Source organism: Budorcas taxicolor, chromosome X, assembly GCF_023091745.1.
Source record: "Budorcas taxicolor isolate Tak-1 chromosome X, Takin1.1, whole genome shotgun sequence".
Taxonomy (NCBI): Eukaryota; Metazoa; Chordata; class Mammalia; order Artiodactyla; family Bovidae; genus Budorcas; species Budorcas taxicolor.
In genome coordinates, this window is record NC_068935.1 from 10,338,040 (window position 1) to 10,363,531 (window position 25,492).

General features: G+C 39.7%; 1 protein-coding gene across 1 annotated transcript; it reads left to right on the plus strand.

Moving 5' to 3' along the window:
• Positions 1-10,629: 10,629 nt before the first annotated feature.
• On the plus strand, positions 10,630-24,415 carry TAF7L (TATA-box binding protein associated factor 7 like). Its single transcript, XM_052663712.1, has 12 exons — positions 10,630-10,695; positions 11,574-11,652; positions 12,610-12,743; positions 13,373-13,499; positions 13,747-13,802; positions 16,631-16,672; positions 17,522-17,594; positions 17,927-18,040; positions 18,485-18,682; positions 18,989-19,101; positions 20,350-20,409; positions 24,371-24,415. The coding sequence occupies exons 1-12, from the start codon at positions 10,630-10,632 to the stop codon at positions 24,413-24,415; spliced, it is 1,107 nt and encodes a 368-aa protein (XP_052519672.1).
• Positions 24,416-25,492: the final 1,077 nt, after the last annotated feature.

The window sequence follows — 25,492 nt, forward strand, 5'->3', positions numbered from 1 at the left end:
TAAATTAGATTATTATAACTTTAGGATGTTAAATGTCTTCCCCATGGTAACCACTAAGAAAATATCTATAGAATGTACACAAAAGGAAATGAGAAGGGAACCTAAATGTGTCACTACACAAAATCAACCAAACACAAAGGGAAATGAGGGATAAAAAAGCTATAAAACATAGAGAAAACAAATAGCAAAATAGCAGAAATTCTTTATTTTTCCTGAGGAGTAAGGGATCTGAGCTCCACACCAGGCACTCTAACTCTGATCCTGCACAGGAGAGAAAAGACCCTCAAAGTCCTGGCTTTGAAAACAAATGGGTAATAATCCAGGAAAACTGTAAAACTACAGAGAACAGAAACCCACCCTTGAAGGGCTCATGTGTAACCATAGCCCTGGCACAACAGGAGGATGCAAGAAACCCACATAGGGGACATCCCTTGAGTGCCTGGCTCTGGTGACCAGGTGGGACTGCACTTCTGGGCCCCACACACATCTATGTAAGGCCATTCATTCAAGATTGCGAGAGGTAACCAATTTACTAATACATAGAAACAAACGCAGAGAGTTGGGCAAAAGAAGAAAGAGATTGTTCCAATAGAAAGAACATGACAAAATCTCAGAAAAAGCACTAAACGAAATGGAGATAAGCAGTCTACCTCATAAAGAGTTCAAAGTAATGGACATAAAGATGCTTACCAAACTCAGGGAAAGAATGGACAAACACAGTAAGAACCTCAACAAAGAGACAGAAAATGTAAGAAAATACCAACAGAACTACCAAGTGACCCAGCTATTCCACTTGTGGTTATTTTCTGAACGGGACAGAAACACTAATTTAAAAAGGTACATGCACCCCTGTGTTCACTGCAACATTATTTACAGTAGCCAACCTAAGTGTCCATCAGTGTATGAATGGATAAGGAAGATGTTGAATATATATACAATGGAATACTACTCAGTCACAAAAACGTTGAAATCCTGCCATTTGTGACAACATGGATGGACCTTGAGGGTATTATGCTACATGTATAAACATATATATTCTGAGATTTCACCATGCTACTGAGAACAGTGTACAATATATACATATATATTCTTTTTCAGATTCTTTTCCATTATAGGTTATTATAAGATATTGAATATAGTTCCCTGTTCTATATAGTAGGTTCTTATTGTTTATTTTATGTATAGTAGGGTATATCTGTTAATCCCAGGTGCCTAATTTATTCTTCCCCTCCCTTTCTCTTTTGGTAACCGTAAGTTTGTTTTCTTTGTCTGTAATCTACTTCTGTTTTGTAAATATATTTCTATCATTTTTTAGAGTCCACGTCTAAGTGATATAATGATATTTGTCTTTCTCTGACTTCACTAGTGGGATAATCCTAGGTCCATCCATCTTGCTGCAAATGGCACTATTTCATTCATTTTCATGACCAAGTAATAGTCCATCACATATATATTGACATTTATGTTGCTTGTTATTTATGTCTTGGTTAGTGTAATAATAGTGCTGCTATGAACATTGGGGTGCATGTATCTTTTCAGATTTAGAGTTTTCATCTTTTCCAAATATATTCCCAGGAGTGGGGTTGCTGGATCATGTGGTAACTGTGTGCATGCGTGTGTGCTCAGTTGCTTCAGTTGTGTCCAGTTCTTTCTGACCCCATGGACTGTAGCCCGCCAGGCTCCTCTGTCCATGGGATTCTCCAGGAAAGAATACCAGAGTGGGTTGCCATGCCCTCCTCCAGGGGATCTCCTCAACCCAGGAATCAAACCCACATCTCCTGCATTGTGGGCAGATTCTTTACCTCTGAGCCACCTGGAAAGCCCCGTATGATCACTTACTTTCAGCTTTTAAAAGAACTTCCATGCTGTTCTCCATAGTGGCCACACCACTTATTCTCACCAACAGTGCAAGAGATTTCTCATTTCTCCACACCCTCTCCAGCATTTATTTTTTGTTTTTTTGCTTCCTTTTGTTTGTTTTTTGACAATAACAGAAAATCTGACATTTATTGCTAGTGAAAAACCAGGATAATACTTAATAGATTTAATTCTCTTTTGAAAAATTCAGAAAACTGAGGTTTCCCTAAAGGAAAATGAATCACATTCAGAATGTTTTTTAAGCATTGTTAAATTCCTTGAATTTCTGCTTATAACTCTGTCCTTGGGGAGTACAGATGGAACTAGCAGATGATAACAACATTTATTATTTGTAGACTTTTTGATGATGGCCATCCTGGCCAGTATGAGGTGGCACCATGCTCATTGTATTTGTGATTTTCAGTTCTCTAATAATTAGTGATTTTGAGCATGTTTTCATGTGCCTGTTGACCATCTAGGAGATGGTCTTTGGAGAAATGTCTGTTTAGGTCTTCTGCTCATTTTTTATATTGAGCTTGGAAGTTGTTTTCATATTTTGGAAAATAATCCTTTGTCAGTCACATTGTTTGCAAATATTTTCTACTATTCCGTAGGTTGTCTTTTCATTTTGTTTATGGTTTCCTTTGCTGTGCAAAAGTGTATGTGTTTAATTAGGTCTCATTTGTTTATCTTTGTTTTCATTTTCTAGGAGACGGATCCACAAAAATAAAGCTGTGACTTATGTCAAAGAGTGTTCTGCCTATGTTTTCCTCTAGGAGTTTTATAGTATCCAGTGTTATATTTAGGTTTTAATCCATTTTGAGTTATTTTTGTGTATGGTATTAGAGAATGTTCTAATTTCATTATTTTACATGCAGCTGTCCAGTTTCCCCAGCAGCACTTATTGAAAAGACTATCTTTTCTCCAGTGTATATTCTTGCCTCCTTTGTTGTATATTAATTGATATGGTCAGTTGATTTTCCACATGAGTGCCAAGACCATTCAATAGGGGAAAGGACAATCTCTTTGACAAGTGATTTTGTGAAAACTGGATAAGATGTCCACATACAAAAAGATGAAGTTGTACCTTTACTTTACACCACATATAAAAATTAGTTCAAAACGAATCAAAGACCTAAATATAAGACACAAAACTATAAAACTTGTAGATGAAAACATAGGGGAAATCTTCATGATATTGGTTTCAGTAACAATTTCTTGGATATAACACCAAAGGTACAGGGAACAAAAGGAAAAATAAATTAGATGCCATAAAAACTAAAAAAAAATTGTGTGTCAAAGGATTCTATCATGATTATGAAATAGTAATCCACAGAATGGAGGAAAATATTTTCAAAGCATATATATGATAAGTGATTAGTTTCTAGAATATATAAAGAATGCCTACAACTCACCAACAGCAAAAAATAAAAACCAACCAACTCCACAGAGTGTACATACCTCAACATAATAAAAGCCATATATGACAAACCTACAACTAGCATTATACTCAATGGTGAAAAGCTGAAAGCATTCCCCTTAGATCAGGAACAAGACAAGGATGTCCACTCTCACCACTTTTATTCAACATAGTTTTGGAAATCCTAGCTACAGCAATCAGAGAAGAAAAAGAAGTAAAGGGAATCCAAATTGGAAAAGAAGTAGTTAAACTATCACTGTTTGCTGATGATATGATACTATATTTAGAAGATCCTAAAGATGCTACCAGAAAACTACTAGAACTCATCAATGAATTTGGTAAAGTTGCAGGTTATAAAATTACTACACAGAAATCTGTTGCATTTCTATACATAACAATGAAAGATCAGAAAGGAAGTCAAGAAGCAATTCCATTTACCATCACATCAAAAAGAATAAAATACCTAGGAATAAACCTACCTAAGGAGACAAAAAACCTGTATTCCAAAACTGTAATATGCTGATGAAAGAAATTGAGAAAGACATAAACATATGGAAAGATATACCATGGTTGTGGATTGGAAGACTCCATATTGTCAAAATGACTATACTGCCCAAGGCAATCTATAGATTCAATGCAATCCATCTCAAATGGCATTTTTCACAGAACTAGAACAACAACAACAAAAAATCTCAAAACTTGTATGGAGACACAAAAGAGTCCAAATAGCCAAAGCAATCTTGGAAAAGAAACACAGAGCTGGAGGAATCAGCCTCCCTGACTTCAGACTATATTACAAACTACAGTCATCAAAACAGTATGGTACTGGTGCAAAAATAGAAATATAGATCAATGGTACAGGATAAAAAACCCAGAAATAAGCCCATGCACCTGTGGTCAATTAATCTATGACAAATGAGGCAAGACTACACAATGTTGGAAAGACAATCTCTTCAACAAATGGTGCTGGGAAAACTGGACAGACACATGTAAAAAAAAATGAAATTAGATCATTCTTTAACTCCATACACAAAAATAAGCTCAAAATTAATTAGAAACCTAAATGTGAGACTGGACACTATAAAACTCCTAGAAGAAAATGTAGGCATAATACTCTCTTACATAAATCACAGCAACACCTTTCTCAATCCATCTCCAGAATAATGGAAATAAAAGCAAAAATAAACAAAGGAGATCTATTTGAATTCAAAAGCTTTTTCACGGCAAAAGAAACAATGAAGAAAATGAAAAGACAACCCACAGATTGGGAGAAAATATTTGCAAATTATGTGACCAATAAGGGATTAGTCTCCAAAACTTACAAACAGCTTATGATGCTCAACAGCATCAAAACAAATGACCCACTAAAAAAATGGGTAGAAGACCTGAATAGATATTTCTCCAAAGATGACACACAGATGGCCAACAGGCACCTGTCCAACATGACTAGTTATTAGAAAAATGCAAATCAAAACTGCAATGACCTCACACTGGTCAGAATGGCTATTGTCAAGAAATCCACAAACAATAAATGCTGGAAAGGGTATGGAGAGAAGGGAATCCTCCTACACTGTTGGTGGGAATGTAAATTGATACAGCCACTATGGAGAACAGTACGGAGGTGCCACAAAAAAATAAACATAGAGCTACCATATGACCTTGCAATCCCACTCCTGGGCATATATCTAGAGAAAAACATGATCCAAAAGGATACATGCAATGCAGTGTTCATTGCAGTACTGTTTACAATAGCCAAGACTTAGAGGCAACCTAAATGTCCACCCACAGAGGAATGGATAAAGAAGATGTAGTACATATATACAATGGAATATTACTCAGCCATGAAAAAGAATGACACTACACCAGATAGAAATAATTAGGGATTGGGAGAGAACGTGATTATTTATTTAAGACAAGGGACCTATCAACGGCGATGGCACCCCACTCCAGTACTCTTGCCTGGAAAATCCCATGGATGGAGGAGCCTGAGAGGCTGCAGTCCATGGGGTTGCTAAGAGTCCGACACGACTGAGCGACTTCACTTTCACTTTTCACTTTCATGCATTGGAGAAGGAAATGGCAACCCACTCCAGTGTTCTTGCCTGGAGAATCCCAGGGATGAGAGAGCCTGGTGGGCTGCCGTCTATGGGGTTGCACAGAGTCGGACACGACTGAAGTGACTTAGCAGCAGCAGCAGCAGCAGCCAGTAAGGTTCACAGTTGTTAAGAGGTGGATGAAAACGGGGGCTGAGCTTCCTAGCAGCCATAGAAAGGAAAGTTAATTACATAATTCACACTGTCCATAGGATTCTAAACACACAATTACTTAACTATCTCAGTTATGGAGAAGAATTTTCCTTTGAATTATTATTAAATAATTATTTTTGATATAATAAATGCCATCAATAATTTTTTACAGGAAATAAAAAACTAGTTTCATCGGTCCATTTTGTATTGCAATCCTCAATGTACCCCCACCAAATAACGCTAAAGTTCAGTGGCTGAATTCTCAAAGGGACAAAAACGGTTCTGTGTAGATCTGAAGCTCTGGCAATTTAGCTTCACTGAAGGAAAAAATTTTGTATCCAGAAGAAATGAGGATATAACAATTAGTTTTCTAAAAATATTTATTTCTTACCATGAAGTTTAGATAAGTGAAGGCAACAGAGACATCATGGCTATAATCTTCTAACAGGCACCCCATAATATTTCTAATATTACCCCTGTGTCTTTAAGGGGAATACCTATGACATCATTTTAGGAAATCCTGGCGTCTTTTGGATCTTATGACGCAACCGGAAGCCATTTTACAATCTCAACGGTATAGACCAGAGAGCTCGAGGCACGTCGCCCCAGTTTCTCGGAATTTGATCCAACATCAGGAGTAATGAGCCTCCAAGATTCCCAGATTCCTGCTGACCATGGAGCTGAAACTTCTGGCGATCATGGAGCCCAAACTGCTAGTGACCAAGGCATCCAAACTCCGACTGATGACCCTCACGGTGATGGCGCCATTGCCGCCATTGCCGCCATTGGCACCCAGGCTGCTGCCCAAGCCTCTATGGAAAACTTACCCCAAGAGAAAGGTAAGATGTTTTTTCCTCTAAGAATCTTTGACAGAAACGAACTATTAGAAGTTTGTTTGAACTGTGAGGACCGCAAGAAAAATAAACGGACTACCTACTATCTCTTGCGCAAAAGATATAAAATAGTGACCTCGTTGAGAAGGGATCAGTTAATCCGTTAAAGTAGTTGGGACTCGGATTCTGGTTATTTAATGGGTTTGTGCGTCGGTGTATTTGTCACCAGGCGAGGTCACCTCTCCGAGGAACAAATCCGTCCAACCCAATGGATTTTGCAGGGCAACCGATTGTGCCAGCCCTTGTACAGATATTTGTGTACTGGCAAAACTCCCGCGGCCATTCCCAGGGTCGTCCCTGGGTCAAGGGTGTTTGTTCTGCAGCCTTGTTCCGCGAGGCCCCAGAGCGGCTGTGTCCCCGCGGCCATCAGAACCCTCCGTGCCGCCCTTCCCAGGCACGCGGCGAGCTGGCCACCGCCTCGAGGCCACCCTCCAGTACGCTGGGCTGGCGGGGGAGGAGGCGTGGCGAGGTGGGGAGGGGTGTCACGCAAGGCTCCTACCTGTGGCGACAGTCAGCCCGTCGGCTGCATCCCGCCAACGCCGGACGCAGCCTGGGAGCCCGCTCGCTTCTGGAAACCCTCTGGGCAGAGAGGCGGTCCCAGCGCCAATCAGCGGAGGAGTGGGTGAGTCCGGCGGTCGAAGGGCGCGTGATGGGCACCAAAGGGCTTCGCGCTGTGCTACCCTTCCAAGCTGGCCGGGGGTGACACTAAGGCTTAGGGCCCCTTGGACCCGAGAGAGATTTTCTAGGGAAATCAAAGACTCGGAGCCGCGCTCTGCCCTTGGGAGCTTAGTGCCCCCCCTTGGATAAGGATGAAGTGGTCATTGCCTCCAAACTGCAGCCAGCGGCAATGAATTTGAGAAAGTACCAGCTTAGGCTTGTGCTGAGTTGTGCTGCTGGGAGCACGCGATCAGGCACTCTCCATCTAGCTATAATTCTAATTCCAATTCTAATTCTGGTGAAATGAGGTGGAGCTGGTGAAACGTGTGTGTGTGTGGTGTGTGTGTGTGTGTGTGCGCGCACACACACACATACACCCGCGCATGTGAGAGAGAGAATGGTGAAGAGCGGTCCTGTTAATTTAATTCAGTATCAAAGAGTGCTTGCTGCAAAAATGTGGATGCCCTTTCTTGAAGATGATACAACCAGGTCATTGTATAAAGTGAAAGTGTGTTAGTCACTCAGTCATGTCTGACTTTTTGCGACCCGATGGGCTATAGCCCGCCAGGCTTCTCTGTCCATGGAATTCTTCAGGCAAGACTACTGGAGTGGGTAAGCCATCCCCTTCTCCAGGAGATATTCCCGACCCAGGGATTGAACCCAGGTCTTCTGCATTGCAGGCGGATTCTTTACTGTCTAAGCCAAATTTGCAGGTAGCAGATCTTAAAAAAAAAAAATCATTAAAACTCATTTCAACTAAGGGTGTTTACCTTCTTTGAAATGATTCCAAGTTCTTACATTCTTTCTTTCATAAGAGAGGAGTTGCCAGAAAGGCACTGAAATGAACAAAATGCCCTAGTCTTAGTTCTGCTGAGAAATCTAAAAGTTACTACTGATCTTAGAAAATCTTGCTTAGCAGCTAGTTCTTCTGTACTTCTGCTACTTCTATGAATCTGTACTTCTGCTCCCTATCATGTTTGTTGCTTTTATATTAGGCAGTGTACCCAGTTCCAAGATTTTTTTGTTTAATTAACTTTTCCCCTTACCTTTACATTTAGTTTTTGTATTTATGTGTGCATGTGTTTGTATAACTGTATGAAGCAGAAAAAAGAGAGAAATGACTATCACAAATCATCAGTCCCTTTTCTCCCTTTTTCTTTCTCTCTCCCTCTCCCTTCCCTTGCTGTCTCATCCTGGATGTCTCATTTCAGTTCTTGATTTCTCTTGTGCTCCTGTGCTCTTCTGGTAGTTTCTGAAGTCAACCTAAAGGACTGAAACCATAACTGGTGAATGATTTACCTATAAAAGGGTCTCAGACTCACTTGTATAAGTTTTTATTTTCTCCTTTTTCTCTATGTTAACTGCTGCTGCTGCTGCTAAGTCACTTCAGTCGTATCCGACTCTGTGTGATCCCAGAGACAGCAGCCCACCAGGCTTCCCTGTCCCTGGGATTCCCCAGGCAAGAACACTGGAGTGGGTTGCCATTTCCTTCTCCAATGCAGGAAAGTGAAAAGTGAAAGTGAAGTCGCTCAGTCGTGTCTGACTCTTAGTGACCCCATGGACTGCAGCCTACCAGGCTCCTCCGTCCATGGGATTTGCCAGGCAATAGTGCTGGAGTGGGGTGCCATTGCCTTCTCCGCTATGTTAACTGATAATGTTAAATATTCTTTGTCCCCTCCTTTCCAATTTCTTCTTTTATTGAAGTATAGTTGATATGCAGTACTATATGTTACAAGTGTACAATATAGTGATTGACAGTTTTAAAGACTTATGTTCTGTTTATTATTATAAAATATTGGGTACAGTCCTGGTGTTGGACAGTATATTCTTGTAGCTTATTTTATACCTAAGAGTTTGTACCTCTTAACGTGCTACCTGCAAATTTCCCCTTCCCCTTCCCTCTCTCCACTGGTAACCACTAATTTGTTCTGTGTATCTGTTAGTCTGCTTCTTTTTTGTTATATTCACTTATGTGTTTTTTTTAAAGTTTCCATTGCTTTTAAGTGAGATTTAAATCGAAAACTCAAAACTCAATTAATGGTTTAGAGAGTATTAGGAACTGTACATTATCTGGAGCTTTTTGTCTAACTTAAAAGTATAAGATTTTATAACTTGGTGTATAGCATAGTGTCCTTAGAACATAAGAAAACTTCGTCAGATTTCATATATGTACATGGCTTTATTTCCATTTTTGAGAAAAAATTCCTCAGAAGTAGTGTGGACCCTGAAACCCAAAATGCAAGCTATTACAGATGTATCTCAAATAGAAGTTAAAATAAGATGAAAAAAATGAAGATTAACTTGGAGATTATTCATTTTACGGAAGGTGTATTTTATATGTGTGTATGAAGTGAAGTGAAAGTTGCTCAGTCATGTCCGACTCTTTGCGATCCCATGGACTATACAGTCCATGGAATTCTCCAGGCCAGAATACTGGAGTGGGTAGCCTTTCCCTTCTCCAGGGGATCTTCCCAACCCAGGGATCGAACCCAGGTCTCCCACATTGCAGGCAGATTCTTTACCAGCTGAACCACCAGGGAAGCCCGTGTGTGTGTGTGTGTGTGTGTGTGTGTGTGTGTGTGTGCGCGCGCGCGTGCGCGCATGCATGCATGAGTGTATTCTCAGTCGTGTCTGACTGTTTGTGACCCCATGCCAGGCTCCTCTGTCTGTGGCTCCTCTGTCCATGGGATTTTCTAGGCAAGAATCCTGATGTGGCTTGCTATTTCCTCCTCCAGGGGATATTCCTGACCCAGGAATTGAACCCACATCTCCTGCGGTTACTGCATTGCCAGGTGGATACTTTACCACTTGAGCCAGGAGGGAAGCCCATGTCATTGTGTGTGTGTGTGTGTGTGTGTGTGTGTGTGTGTGTAGCTTCCCAGGTGGTGCTAGTGGTTGAAGAACCTGCCTGACAGTGCAGGAGACATAAGATATACAGGTTCGATCCCTGGGTGGGGAAGATCCCCTGGAGGAAGGCATAGAAACCCACTCCAGTATTCTTGCCTGGAGAATCTCATGGACAGAGGAGCCTGGGAGACTATGGCCCATAGGGTCGCAAATCTTTGGACACGACTGAAGCAACTTAGCTCACATGCTTGCAAGGTGGCTTTTAGAAATAATCAAGATATATCAAATAAGGTGTTTCCAAGCTGTATACACACCATTCCAGTGAGGGTTATTAGTAAGATATTGTATAATTTAACCAGTACTACCACTCCAGTACTCTTGCCTGGCAAATCCCATGGACGGAGGAGCCTGGTAGGCTGCAGTCCATGGGGTCGCTAAGAGTCGGACACGACTGAGTGACTTCACTTTCACTTTTCACTTTCCTGCATTGGAGAAGGAAATGGCAACCCACTCCAGTGTTCTTGCCTGGAGAATCCCAGTGATGGGGGAGCCTGGTGGGCTGCTGTCCATGGGGTCGTACAGAGTCGGACACGACTGGCGACTGACGTGACGTGTTGTGACCAGGAGTGGTCGGTAGAGGGAGCAAGAGGAATTTTTAGTAACTTTCTGTTGGTTTTATTTCTGGTTTCAAGAAGTCGAAAATAAAGAGATGAGTGGAAGCCAGGATGAACCTCCTCATGAGCTTGAGAACCAGTTTATACTGCGTCTGCCTGTGGTAAGAAACCCTTGTATCTCAGACCAAATATCTTCAGTGCATAAGTATTAGCTTTGCTTGGATTCTTAAATATTTCTGTTTATTTAAGATAGCCTATAAAACCAAGAACATTTGTTTCCCAGGAATCGTATTCTATTGGCAGCTCTATCCCAGCATGTACTCTTTTAAGCAGTATTTTTTTCATCCTGCACATGCCACTTATCTTCCTGGTTGATTTCCTGGCAAACGGTTAGGACAATGATGGACTCAGTCACTTATCACCAGTGCTAAGGGCTTTGCTCACTGGACAGCCCAGACAGGACTCTTCTAAAATAGAGTTCTTTTCTGTCACCTCAAAAGGGGCAGTCGAGTGGTCAGCACTGTCTCCTCAGATTTGTCACCATGCAAGGCTGTTGAAGCTCACCTCAACAGTGTGTTAGCGTTTCTTCCCCTGTTGATGCCTGTGTTCAAGTATTATTTAGTCTAAGAAGGGTATATTAAGGATGGGCTTCAGACAGGTATTTCCCCACTTAGGGTTAATTAATATACCCTATAATTAGTCGGACATGACTGAGCGACTGAACAACAACAAATATACCCAGTAAACTGCAGCTAAGCCTTCCCTTAGCAACCACAACTGAAGGGCAGCAGTGAAAACCAGGAATGTACAGCTAGGAGAAGGCATTATCTGTAGCTACTAAGAGACAATAGTGAGATTAGAGTCAGCTTCTTCCTAACGTGACTTCACAGTGCACAGTATCACATGGTGCATGGCACTCTTCCTAACGTTTGAGATGTTTAAGGTTTTATTTAAAGGAGGACTGTTTCTGACATATCTTTCTATTAGCTGCTAAGTTGACAGCTGATCCTTCTGATTTTTCAATTTACCTCCTTTTTAGGAACATGCTTCCATTGTCAGAAAGATGGTGCACTCTGGAACTTCTTCCATGAAGAATAAACTAAAAATTGACTTATTTTGTAAGTAGTTAATATCCATTCACCATACATTGAACAGTAATTCATTAAGGGATTGCTGTGTGTCAGGCATAGTATTAGATGCCAAGGATGTGGCAAAGAATACAATGTGGTCTCTGCCTTGATGAACTCAAAGAGAGGCTTCAGTCACCCCCATCTCTCCTTTTTAAGAGGAAAGAAAATAGAACTTGCATAAAACTTGAGGTAATTATCATGGTGTGTATAAGACAGAACTTGGAGGTCAACTGTGGGATTTACATACTGGTGATTGTCTGCTAGATGCAAGTTTTTCTGACTTACTAGGGGAATAACAAGTGAATTTACTATTTTTTGTTCACAAAAGTGACATATCTTTATCTCTATAGTATTTATTAGATTTTTAAATATGGAGAGGTATATGAAGAATAAAATTTTAAATGGCCCATAATCCCAGCACTCAGGTAGTGTATGACTGATTGTTTCTCTCTCTCTCTCTCTCTCTCTCTCTGGCTATTGTATAGAATTTTACCTTTGTGACTTTAACTAGAGATTGTAACTTGAGACATATTAGTACTATTCTAGAATCAACCGTTCCCTTTGAAAACACCCATGTTCAGTGACATGATTGAGTGCTCCTAATGGTGTCCAAATGAATGGATTTGAATGAATGGAGTTGGTCTTTCAAGATGAGAATGAAAGATTTACTGCCTCATTCACTTTTAGTTCACAACCATTACCAAGAAACTTATCTACTTTTGATTGAGTGACATAAACTGGAAAAAAAAAAAAAAAAAAGAGCTCCATATACTCCACTTTCTTTGCTCTGGGAAGTTGCTAGTTGTGTACCCAATTCTAGCATTATGAGAAATAGTGTTTCAGTGAAAGATGCATCTGTCTCACATAAGTCTTCATTATTCAAACCATCAGTTTTAAGAGTACATTGGGAAGATGTGAACCTTAATTTTTTCTACTTTTCTTTAGCTGACGCACGTCGTGCAGTTGTTGAGGTAGACAATGTCTCACTAGCTGCTAAGCTGGTTGATTTGCCTTGTGTTATCGGAAGCCTAAAAACTCTGGATAAAAAAAGTTTTTATAAAACGGCAGATATTTCCCAGGTATGGACAAGTTTTCTTAATCTATTCACCCTCATATCCTTTTAGGATTTCCTTTCTCCCTCCTTTTCTTTCTTTCTTTTAATTCTCCTTTCACCCGTTTGTCATTTCTAATTTCCAGCTCAATTGCAGAGGAATACAATGTCATCTGCTAGTGTAGCGTTTGATCCGTCACTTTTCACTACTTAATTTTATCCAAATAGCCTTTAGAGCCTCCTGTTTGCCATTTATCATTATTTGAAAACTATGAACATCTGGGATCTTCGTCTGAACTTCCTGCTAACTCTGGAGGTTTACACTGCTTCTTGTTCATCATCTCTACTGTTGATTTTTTGATTTTCTTTCTAAAGCAAAATGCTAAGATATATCTTTTTTTTCAGCCATATTCCTTCTGCAGCGGTAAGCACTTGAGCAAAAAGCAAAACAAAATAGAAACCTCTCAGCGTCCATATGCAGTGCTGCTGAGATAGAGAGGGAATGAATATGAGTGTATGTAATACTTGGTTTTCTGGAAATGCCAAGTAACATTCTCCTTCTGTGCCACAGGATTGCTGGTGGTAAGAATGATCACTGTCCATTACTAACTGAAGATTTGTGGCCATGGTCAACTTCTTTGTCTTTGTCAAATGTAGATGCTTGTGTGCACTGCTGATGCTGAGGTTCCCTCTTCTCCTGAAGAACCAATAACCTCTACTGATCCTAAAGCAATCAGGAAAGCTGAAAAGCGGAGAAAGAAAAAATATACCTGGAAGCATGGCAGTAAGTCAACGACAGTCCCTTGCTCATTCTGGCTAACTATATTTATCTGCTGAGTTCTGATTACTTGTGAGCCAGGGATCTGTTGTCATACTTAGGTATTTGGCTCAGGAGGCATCTAGACACCCTTCAAAGAACAAGTCATGTCACGAGCCTGTAGCTTATAGTGTGAGCTTTCTCTGTCCAGTTCAGATAGATATGTGACTACCATCAATCATATATACATTTCACCACGTTGAATTTATTTCAGTTACTCCACCACTTCAGAATGTCAGAAAGAGAAGGTTCCGCAAAACAACAAAAAAGGTTTGTGGCATGCAATTTCTGTGTCTTCTGGGTGGATTGGAAGAGGATTATGGCGGGGAGGGAGGGAGACAGTTGGATGTTCATTTGTTCATTCATTTATAAGTCCAGTAAACATTTATTGAGTGTGAGCAACATGCCAGGCACTGTGTGCTAACAAATGGAAATATGTAATGAACAAAAATAGACTGGACTCTTGAAGTTATAGGCTGCTGCTGCTGCTGCTGGTGTAAGTCGCTTCAGTCGTGTCCGACTCTGTGCGACCCCATAGACGGCAGCCCACCAGGCTCCGCCATCCCTGGGATTCTCCAGGCAAGAACACTGGAGTGGGTTGCCATTTCCTTCTCCAATGCACGAAAGAGAAAAGTGAAAGCGAAGTCACTCAGTCATGTCCGACTCTTCGCGACCCCATGGACTGCAGCCCACCAGGCTCCTCCATCCATGGGATGTTCCAGGCAAGAGTATTGGAGTAGGGTGCCATTGCCTTCTCCAGTTATAGGCTAGTGTTTAGGAATCTAGATGTGTCATGAATTTGAAACTTCTGCTAATGCTTTCAAACATTTCCAACTGCAAAATCTTATTTTAAAGTGAACCCAGCCAGAACATGAGAATTGGGAAATGTGGTTGTAGTCCGAACCTTACCTCAGATTTGTAGAACCCTGGGAAAACTACAAGAGTACTATGCCTTGGCTTCTTTTTTAATTACATTTTTTATTTTGAAATAATTGTAGATTCACATGCAGTTATAAGCAATAAAAAAGAGATACCATGTACCCTTGACCTAGTTTTTCCCATTGTGACTTTTTGCAAAACTATAGTAGAATATCACAAACAAGAAATTTACATTATCACTATTCACTAATCTTTTTCAAGTTGCTCCAGTTTTCTTGTACTCCTCTGTATGTGTGTGCATGTGTTTGTTGTTGTTGTTTAGTCGCTAAGGCATGTCTGACTCTTTGCAACCCTATGGACTGTAGCCTGCCAGGCTTCTCTGTCCATGGGATTTCCCAGGCAAGAATACTGGAGTGGGTTGTCATTTCCTTTTCCAGAGGATCTTCCCAATCCAGGGATCGAGCCCGTGTCTCCTGCATTGACAGGCAGATACTTTACCGCTGAGCCAGCAGGGAAGTCCTTGCATGTGTTTAGTTCTATGCAGTTATCCCATGTGTGTATCTACCTACACCATCAAGATACTAAACAGTATTGTCACTACCGGGATCCCTCATCTTGCCCTTGAAAGCTACACCCACCTCCCTCCAACTGCCACCACCAGGCTCTAACCCCCGCTAATCACTAATACGTTCTCCATCTCTATAATTTTGTCATTTTGAAAATGTCATATAAGTGGAATCATACAAAGTATAACATTTGAGATTGGCTTTTTTCCACTCAGATTAATTCCCTTAAAGTCCATGCAGACTGTTGCATGTATGAATCGTTCCTTCCTTTTTATTGCTGAGTGGTAGGCTGTGTTATGAATGTACCATAGTTTGCTTAATTGCTCACTCATAGAAGAACATCTGGGTTGTTTACAGTTTTTGACTGTTATAAATAAAGCTGCCAGCAGATTTTTTGTGTGTGAACATAAGTATTCATTTCTTTGGCATAAATACCCAGGAGTACAATTACTGGATATGTTGCATATTTAGTTTTATAAGAAACGACCCATAGCATTTTCCAGAGTGGCTGCAGCATTTTACATTAGCACCAGCAATGTTCACACATCCAATTCTCCATTTTCACCAGCATGAGGTGTTGTCGCTAGTTTTTAATTTTAGTCATTCTGATAGTTGTGTAGTGATCTCACTGTGGTGTTTGCTTTTCCCTCGTGGCTAATGATGTTGAGCATCTTCTCAGGCGCTTGTTTTCCATCTGTATGTCCATTTCAGTGAAGTGTCTGTTCATGCCTTTAGTCCATTTTCTAAATGGACTGTTTTTAATTGAGTTCTGAGAAGTTCTTTTTTTATATTCTAAATACTAGTTTTCTGTCAGATACGTGGTTTGCAAATATTTTCTCCCAGTCTGTAACTTGTCTTTTCAACTTCTTCACAGGGTCTTTCAAAGAGCTAAAGATTTTTATTTGATGAAGTCCAATTTATTGATTTTGTTTTCTTTTAAGGATCTTGTTTCTCATGTCAATTATAAGAACTAATTGTCTAGCCCAGATCCTGAAGATTTCTCCTATTTTTAAAAAAAGTTTTACATTTAAGTTTGCAATCTATTTTGGTGTTAATTTTTGTACTTGAAGATTAGTTCAAGATTCTTCTTCTTTTTTTTTTCTTTGCATGTCCAAAATCTCCAGCACCATTTGTTAAAAAGGCTGCCCTTTGTCCATTGTATTGCTTCTGCACTTTTGTCAAAAATAAGTTGGGCAAAAAAAAAAAAAAAAGTTGGGCATATTTGTGTGAGTTTTTTTCCTGGATTCCCTATTCTGTTCGACTGATCTGTGTGTTGATCACCAGTTCCACAATGTAGCTTTGTAAGAAGTCTTGGAATCACGAAGATTGATTTTATTTTTTATTCAAGATTATTATAGCCATTCTAGAGCCTGTACCTTTCCATATACATTTTAGAATAAGTTTGTCATGTATTACAGAAAAGGTTGTTGGAATTTTGATAGGAATTGCATTAAACCGATAGATCAATTTGGGAAGAACTGATAGTTTTACTATGTTGAATCTATGAACACAGTTGCTTTGGCTTTATACGGTTAGTCTAGAGCATTTATTGAGTGTCTACTAAATAGAAAACTACGTTAAGAATGGGTCTAGAGCTCTTTACACTTTAGTAAAATAGAACAATTTCATCGTTTACTGTCTTCTCTTTCATAGGTTACTGATATCAAACAAATTGAAGAAATAGAGCTTCCTGAGGTAGACAAATCATAATATAACCTCGTTGTTTACCTATAGTGGATTTTATTTTGCAGCTTTTAACAAACCCCCAAAACTATCAAGTTTACTTTTGAGCCTTCCTTCTCACCTGTAACCCCCACTCCCATACACATAGACTGAATTTGATTCACTGAAAAATGAAGAATTCATTGTTTAATGTTTGACAACTCCTAGAGCGGAAGATGCAATTTGATCAGTAGTCTTGGTATCTTAATCTGCTTCTTTTCTGTGATATTTATTTTAAAAAATTTTCTTGGAAGCCAGAGTTCACTTTTACCAGCAGTTTTTTGCAATTGCTTATTCCCCCTCAAAGTTCTAATTTCTATTTGTGGCACAATGAATTGGTTGCCATGGAGATAATTGTCTAAAACTGGATTTAAGGGAGAATGTGTATAAAAACAGGCTAAGGTCCTGTTTTTATAAGAAACTCTCTAATAAAGATTTGGGAAAGTAGAATCTGGGAATTTGGGTCTTTACACAAAATTACGTCTAAGTAGCAAAATATCATAGTTCTTTGCTAGTAAGGGTCAATGCAAATAATTAATAAGTGAGACTTAAGGGTGGTACTTCTGAGAGAGTCTTTAGAGTTGCAGATTGAAAAGATTAAATGTCTCAAGTAATTGGTTGGGAAAAAATAAGCTTGCTGTACAAAAATGTAGACCCTGATCAAAGTTTCATTTATAAATAGCATTGTTTAAAGTAGAAATTTGATTGGATGTATCTTAAGCCTAAATTTTTTAATTCATTTGTGTGTAGGAAAAGGCCATTCCTGCAGAACACAGGGTGTTAAGTGACATTGGTATTCCTTCTTTCCCTACTGTGGTTCAGCACATTGAATCTCCTGATGTGGAAAAGGAAGTGAAAAGACTGCTGTGTTCAGATGCTGAAGCTATCAATGCCCGTATCCTTTTATACAAAATATTTTCTGTGCAGTTTGTTCCACCTCAAATGCACTTGGTGGCAAGCCCTCGTTTCTGGTATTTGTGTGCTGACGTTAATGTACAGAACTTAGAATTGGGGGTAATGTTGCTTCCCAGCTAGGAACAGTACATTCACATAATAGAAATCATTCACTTGTGTAATTCAATATAAAACATTTATCCATACTAGGAATCCAGCTACAAGCGGCCTGAAGTTGGACTAAATTAAATAGCACTTTCAGATAGAGAGCCTTTTCCCTTTCAACATTGCCTTCTTTCTTTCTGCCTTTTCCTTGACTTCCTCTCCTTTTAGGGTGGGAGGTCATTGCTGAAGATGAAACCAAGGAAATAGAAAGTCAAGGCTCCATTCCTAGCTATGCAGTAGCCTCAGGAATGAGCGACTATAAGCAGGGTCCTATCTTACCAGGTACGCTAATAAAGGCAAAGCAGAAGATTCAGAGAGAGCAAGTGTTGACTGTGTGTAGGCCCATTCTCCACAGACTCACAGGCCAATCACAAAAAAATAAAAAAATAAAAATGATGCCTTTGCCCTTCTTGCCTCTTATTGTTCCCTCAAGTTAAGGGGTTTTATATTAGGGTTCTAATATCCCATCCATCACTGCTATTCTAAAATTCCTATGGGCCCTTAGGTTGTCTAAATATTTTGATCATTGAATACATGAGTGAATCTTACACTGTTTTGTATTTTCTGTCCTTGTTTTATAAAGGGAATCATCTTCCTGTGAGACAAATTATTTATGAAATTCATTGGTTGCCCAGTAAACTTGAAGGGGAGTATAATTGCAGCTGGTGTGGGAGTCATTTAAAAAGCTTAAAATGTTTTCACCTTCCTCTCTTTTAAAACCCTTAGAATATTACATGCTTCAGGAGATGCGCAATGATTCTAGCAATAACACTGAGGAGGATGATAAAGAGGAGGAGGAGGAGGAGGAGGACGACTATTATGAAGAGGAGGAAGATTATTATGACGAGGACATAGAAAGGGAGCTACAGGCTGGGTTCACTGAATATGGCCAGTGTGAGGCAAAGGAGGGAACCAGCTCAATGGGTAAGTTAGAGGGAAAAACAAAAGGGTGGGACAGAGTGGGTGCCAGTACTAAAGACTGACTTTTTTTTTTAATTTTAATTTTTACTTTATTTTACTTTATAATACTGTATTGGTTTTGCCATACATTGACATGAATCCACCACGGGTGTACATGTAAAGACTGACTTTGAACTTGCATTAGATGCAAAGTTAAGTTTGAGAAATTATTGCTCAAATATGTGCTGGAGTTTTAGTTGATTTGGACCTTGGTCCACTAGTTTAGGCCTTGTTTAATAGATACCTGACGGTTTTATCTATCTTTGTTAGTCATGGACATTCAGAAGTACACTCAATACACAGAGAAAAAGCTCCATGAGATTCAGCGCAAGGCACAAAGACAGAAGGAGCTCATCAGCAAAGTGGAAAACCTGACACTCAAGGTAAATTCTTGTTGGCGGGTATAAAGATCTTACTTTCAAAATCCCATCTCTGTGTTTTCCACTCATCTCATCTCTGTGCAGCATTCTAGTTCATTCATGAACCTGAGCCGTATTTTGTTTTACCTGAGTAATTTTGTTCATCCTATATAAGCATTTGGGGGAAGGGACCAGCAGACTTGAAATAATACTTGCCAACTTTGAACATTTAACAATGTGAAAGGCATACACAGAGCTAAGCATTTTACATGTTTACTATATTTCATCCTGACATCCCTGAAATACAGGCACTGTCACTATTCCCATTTTATAGATAAGAAATTGAAATTCAAAGTTCAGGAATTTGCTAGGGACCACAGTAAGTGGTAGAGCACAGATTGCATCTTATTGCTCTGTATCAAAATGTATTCATTGCAATGAAAGAGAATTAAAGTTAATTTTTAAATTTCATGATGCCTGCTTGAATAAGAATATCATGCTTGAGTTTTATTAATACAAATTAATGCATATTTTATTAATACACATTTCAGCAAAAGGAAAATGTATGTCTAGGCCATGTTTCTTCCCCTTTTATAGTGAGGGAAATTCTGAAGCATTCGGGGAATTTCTTGCCAGATTTCTTTTTCTGTAGAGCTTTTGTCATTGAAGGGGAGAAACCTGATACAGAACTGTACTTATTCAGAGTGTTGTCCTTCACAATAACCAAGTGAGATAATAGATGTGGACATACTTTGAAAGCTACAGATATCGTGATTACTATTGCGTGCAGTATTAGTTAAGAATGATAATATTCTGTCCGAGTGCAGGGGAATGAAAGAGTCAGTAACAAATTCCAGGCCAGCTTTTTAAATGGTTCACCACAGTCAAAGAATTTGTACTAAGCTAGAGAAAGGTAACATGGAGGCATTCCAACTGTTTGTTTTAGGGCAAGAAAAAAAAATGCTTTGTAGGGTCAAAAAATCAAATAAAATGGCCCTGTAGTTGGAGAGCATAGTTTTTATACTCTAAATCCTTTTTAAAATTTTCTATTGAAGTATAGTCGATTTACAGTGTTGTGCCAGTCTCTGTTTCATAAAGTGATTCAGTTACACACATAAAGACAGTCTTTTTCTAAATCCTTTTTAAAAGTCTTTTGTTACAACAGACAGTTTTTTTTTTAATTTATCAAATTATTTGCCAAACTCTTTGTCTCTCTTGGTTCTCTTTTCCTTTGCGACTCAGCATTCATCATTTATATGATTTGCTTTCCAGAATCATTTACAGTCTGTGCTGGAGCAGCTTAAGTTACAGGAAGAAGAAAAAACTGAGCAGGTAAGAAGTGTGTTTTCACATCAAAGAAAATTATTTGTTTCATACAATAAATTATTTGATAGAATCCCCCAATCTCATTTCTGGCTATTCTTTTCATAGGAATAGTAGTGGCCCAAATCTTCTAAATGAAGGTAGCAGGTTGAAACAAAGTCTTTGTGAAAATTCACTCATTCAGTAGGTATTAAATGCCTACTAAGTGAAAAGCACTGGATGTACACATAGTGTTGAAGAAGACAGATACAATACTTGTCCTAATGGAACGAACAGTCTAGCGGGGAAGATCAACAGTAAACAAATTATAATACAAATAAAAAGGTGCAAATAATAAAGGAGAGCTGTGAAGGAGAGTCAGGGATGTGCTTTGAATAAAGAGAGTCCTGAATTAAATTGGGAGGGGGGATCATCATCAGCCTTTCTGAGGAAGTGATATTTAACCTGAGACCTGAAGGGTAAGTCCAAGCAAAAAGGATATGAAGAACTTCTTGGGTGGAGCATATGCCAGGTCCCACACTGGAAAAGAGCTTGGTCTCTTTGAGGACCTCTGAAGTATTTAAAGCAAGGAAGTGACTCAACGTGAGGTTGGTGAAGTATGCAGAGGCCATATTGTATGGTCCCTTGCAGGCCATGATAAGGAAGATGGGTTTTATTCTTAAGAATGCAGTGGGAAACCTTGGAGAGTTTAAAGCAGGAAAGTGACATTTAATTTATAAGTTTTAAAGATCCCTTTGATTATTGATATCTGGAGAATGGATTGTGGGAGGACAGGACTAGAAGCTGAGAGGGCAGTTAGGAGGCTGTGTTGTAGTCTAACAAAAGATGATGGTAACTTGAAATAAGGAGGTGGAAATGGAGATAGAATAAATAATTTTCTTTTTTTTACTGAAGTATAGTTAACTTACAATGTTGTGTCAGTTTCAAGTGTACAGCAAAGTGATTCAGTTATATTTGTGTGTATGTGTGTGTGTGTGTGTGTGTACATGTGTGTGTGTATCCATCCATATATCACGTGCTCAGTCGTGTCTGACTTTTTGTGACCCCGTGGACTGTAGCCCACCAGGCTCCTCTGTCCATGGATTTCCCAGGCAAGAATACTGGAGTGGCTTGCCATTTCCTGCTGCATGGGATCTTCTCGACCCAGGGATTGAACCCGAGTCTCTTGAGTCTCCCACATTGCAGGTGGACTCTACCGCTGGAGTCATCTCTTTTCAGACTCTTTTCCATTATAGGCTATTACAAGACACTGAGTACAGTTCCCTGTGCTATATAGCTGGTCCCTGTTGTTTATCTAGTTTATACATAGTAATATGTATATGGGGTTCCCTGATGGTTCAGTGGTAAGGAATCCACTTGCCAAGCAGGAGATGTGAGTTTGATTCTTGCCTGGGAAATCCCATGGACATTGCAAAAGTCAGACACGATTTAGCTACCAAACAGCAACAAACACGTATATGTTAATCCCAAACTCCTAATTAATCCCTCCTCACTCTTTCTCCTTTGGTAACCATAACGTTGCTTTCTATGTCTGTGGGTCTATTTTGTTTTGTATATCAGTTCATTTGTACCATTTTTTTAGATTCCACGTACAAGCGATATAATATTTGTCTTTCTCTGACTTACTAATACTTCACTTAATATGATAATCTCTAGATCCATCCATGTTGCTGGAAGTGGCATTATTTCATTCAGAAAGAATATATATATTTGTAAATGCAATAAAATGTTTTATAACTGTTTTATTGGGATATAAATTCATGTGCCATACAATTCACCCATTTAAATTGTACAACTCAGTGACTTTTAGTATGTTCACAGAATTGTGCATTCATCACCACAATCAATTTTACATTTTCATCACCCCCAAAAGAAACTTGTACCCATTAGCAGTCACTTCCCATGTCTTCTGACCCTCCCACACACTCCATACCCATCCCCACCCCCCAGCTCTAGGTAACCACTAATCTTCTTTCTACTACCCTACTTTGCCTATTCTGATTATTTAATATAAAAGGAAATATAAAATACATGGTCTTTGTGTTTGGCTTCTTTCACTTGGCATAATGTTTTCAAGGTTAACCGTGTTGTGGAATGTATCAGTACTAGATTCTATATTATGGCCAAATAATATTCCATTGTACAGATATACAACATTTTGCTTTATCCATCAGTTGGCACTTGGGTTGTTTCCACCTTTTGGTTATCACGAATAATGCTGCTGTGAACATTTATATATGAGAGAAGATATTTTAAAGTTAGAATTGATGGGACTCAGATCAGTTTCTGGGCATTGAAGGAGAAGGGAGCGCTAAGGGCATAGGCTTGATTTCTAACTTAAAAGACCATTATTTAAAGCCCCCAAAGAGTGAGCAGAGTGAAAAGAGAAGAGGGCAGTGTGGGATTAGTGAAGGTCAAGCAGCTGTACAGAAATGTATGCTGCTTAAGAGTAGGATAATGGTTTTAAAGAGAATGGTGGTCTTATTATGAGGATGGACTTAGCATGGGGCTCTTTTTAGTTATTTACTTTTGGCTGCCCCATGCAGTTTGGGGAATCTTAGTTCTCTGACCAGGCATTGAACCTCCGCAGTGAAAGTGCACAGTCCTAACCACTGGACCACCAGGGAATTCCCTAGCATGGAGCACTTAAGGTAATGATGCCATTCCCCCATGTCCATCCCCATACCAACAAGGTCAGGAGAATTCTCACATTCTGTATATGCCCTTCCCCTTGGCACATCACTCACCCAAGTACTGCTTATATACAACCATGTGAACAGTTAATGCTACGATTGCTTTAACACCCACTGAACATCTTTATTTTCCTCCATAAAAGTAGTTAATATTGGGGAAGTGCTATTTTCAACATAGAACTATTGCTGTACTCTTTATTCACTTAGAGTCCTTTGTGTGCTGCGTGCTGAGTTGCTCAGTCACGTCTGACTCTTTGCGACCCCATGGACTGTAGCCCACCAGGCTCCTCTGTCCATAGGGATTCTCCAGGCCAGAACACTGGAGTGGGTAGCCTTTCCCTTCTCCAGGGGATCTTCCCAACCCAGGGATCAAACCCAGGTCTCCCACATGGCAGGTGGATTCTTTACCAGCTGAGCCACAAGGGAAGCCCTTTATGTTAGCTCATTGATTCAACACAGATTTATTGGGTGCCTACTTAAAGCTAGGCTCTGCAGGGAACGACAAAATGCTTATGTCACAATCTCTGCCTCCAGTTGGGGAGAAATCCATGAGAGGGATAGGAATTTAAAGGAATGAGGGCTCACTTTTGTCCATGGAGATTAGAGAAAACTTCATACAGAGATGGTGTTTAGGGCCTTAAGAGGTGGGTAGGGTTTCCCTTCCCAGGTGGCCAAGTGGTAAAGAATCTGCCTGCCAATGCAAGAGACTGGGTTTCGATTCCTGCGTCGGGAAGATTCCCTGGAGCACAAAATAGCAACCCACTCCAGTATTCTTGCCAGGAAAATCCCATGGACAGAGAAGCCTTTGTGTCCATGTGGTCACAAAGAGTCAGACATGACTGAGCAACTGAGCACACACAGACACACGGTTTAATAAAGAGATAGAGAAACAAAGGCATTCTGTGTGGAAAGTAGCATGCACAATGGCTCAGAGGTGGTGATGCCAAGCTTCAGAGTTGAGATTTTTGGTGTAGTTCATAATAAACCTTAAAAGCTTTTTCACCTGGAGAGTAACTCAGGAAAATTTCTGTGCCAGAAGTAGATAGGAGAAATTGAGGTAGGAAAAGATTAGAGGAAGATGCAAATGATAGAAGGAATGTGAACTTAAAAGTTGATTGGCACTGTTCTTTTTTAACATTTTAAGACTAAATAAGATAACCTTATAAATGCCAAATGACAGTTTTTCTATTTGGTTTATATAAGTAAATTCTAGATCAAGTAATGGGACTTAAGATTTCAGATGAATTTTTCATGTTTTTTTCTCCCTCTGCCTACAGCTCAGTTATCTACAGGAAAAACTGAACTATTTCCTGAAGAAGTGAGGAGAGTCTTCAATCTGGCACCCAGGCCTTCGATTAACCATCAGACCGAAGCCTAGATAGATAAACTGTGCCTGTTTCTTTTCCTTTCATTGCCTTATGCCAAATCATTTGTATTTACTTCTCTGAACCTTTTTTTTTTTTTTTTGCTAGTTCTGTAGGACCTGAAGACCCAGCTCAACTATGAGACTTGGCTTCTTTCTATAAAGTTTTAAGAATTTATTAAATGCTTCTGTACTGTGGTGCCATCAGATAATTTGGCCATGCTTGCCAAAGGCAGACAGTCTTAACCTGAAGGCTACATAGCCAGTCTGCATAGATTTTAGCTTTTTCTTCTGCTTGTTTCAAATATTTACTGAAACAGAACAAAGTCAAACCATTTCTGCCAAGTGCTAGAACCCGCCACAGTGAATTTAAGTGCCTTCCTGGCAGCAGTTGATACTAAGTTGTGAGGTGTCTTTGTTCAAGCATTAGCAGCTGCTTTCCTGCTCAGGGGAAATTTCTTGCTGCCACCATCTTCTTTCCATTGTTAATATTTTTAGAATTGTGCCTGGTTGTTATTTGGAAGCTATGGGAATAGTTAGAGCAGAGGTGAAATTCTGAGCTGTTATCCTTATGTCGAGCCTCTGCATCCTAACCCCCACCAGAAAAGGTTAGGAAAAAGCAGACACCTGTGAGTGTTCCCTGGTAGCCCACTGGTTAGGATTCCAGGCTTTCCACTGGCGTGGCCAGGGTTCATTCCCTCGTCTGGAAACTCCTGCAAGCTATATGGCCCAAACCAAAAACAGATGCCTGTGAAAACATCCTTAAAAACCCTGGGCCAGTTCCTTTATTTCTAGCTGTATTAAGATTTTCTAGTCTGTGTTTTTAAGCAATAAAAATATTTAAGTGGACTACTGTCACTTTATTAAAACAGTTCCCTCGAGAAGTACATTCAAATCCAAAAGGAAACTGGTGAGACAAGCAATAAATTCTGCAGTTAGGAAATGACAGAAGATGCTGTCAGCACTGGGGCATCCTTCTAAAGAGCTCTTAGGATGATTCCTAATGAGCTAAGCAAATCGTCTCATATTCACAATA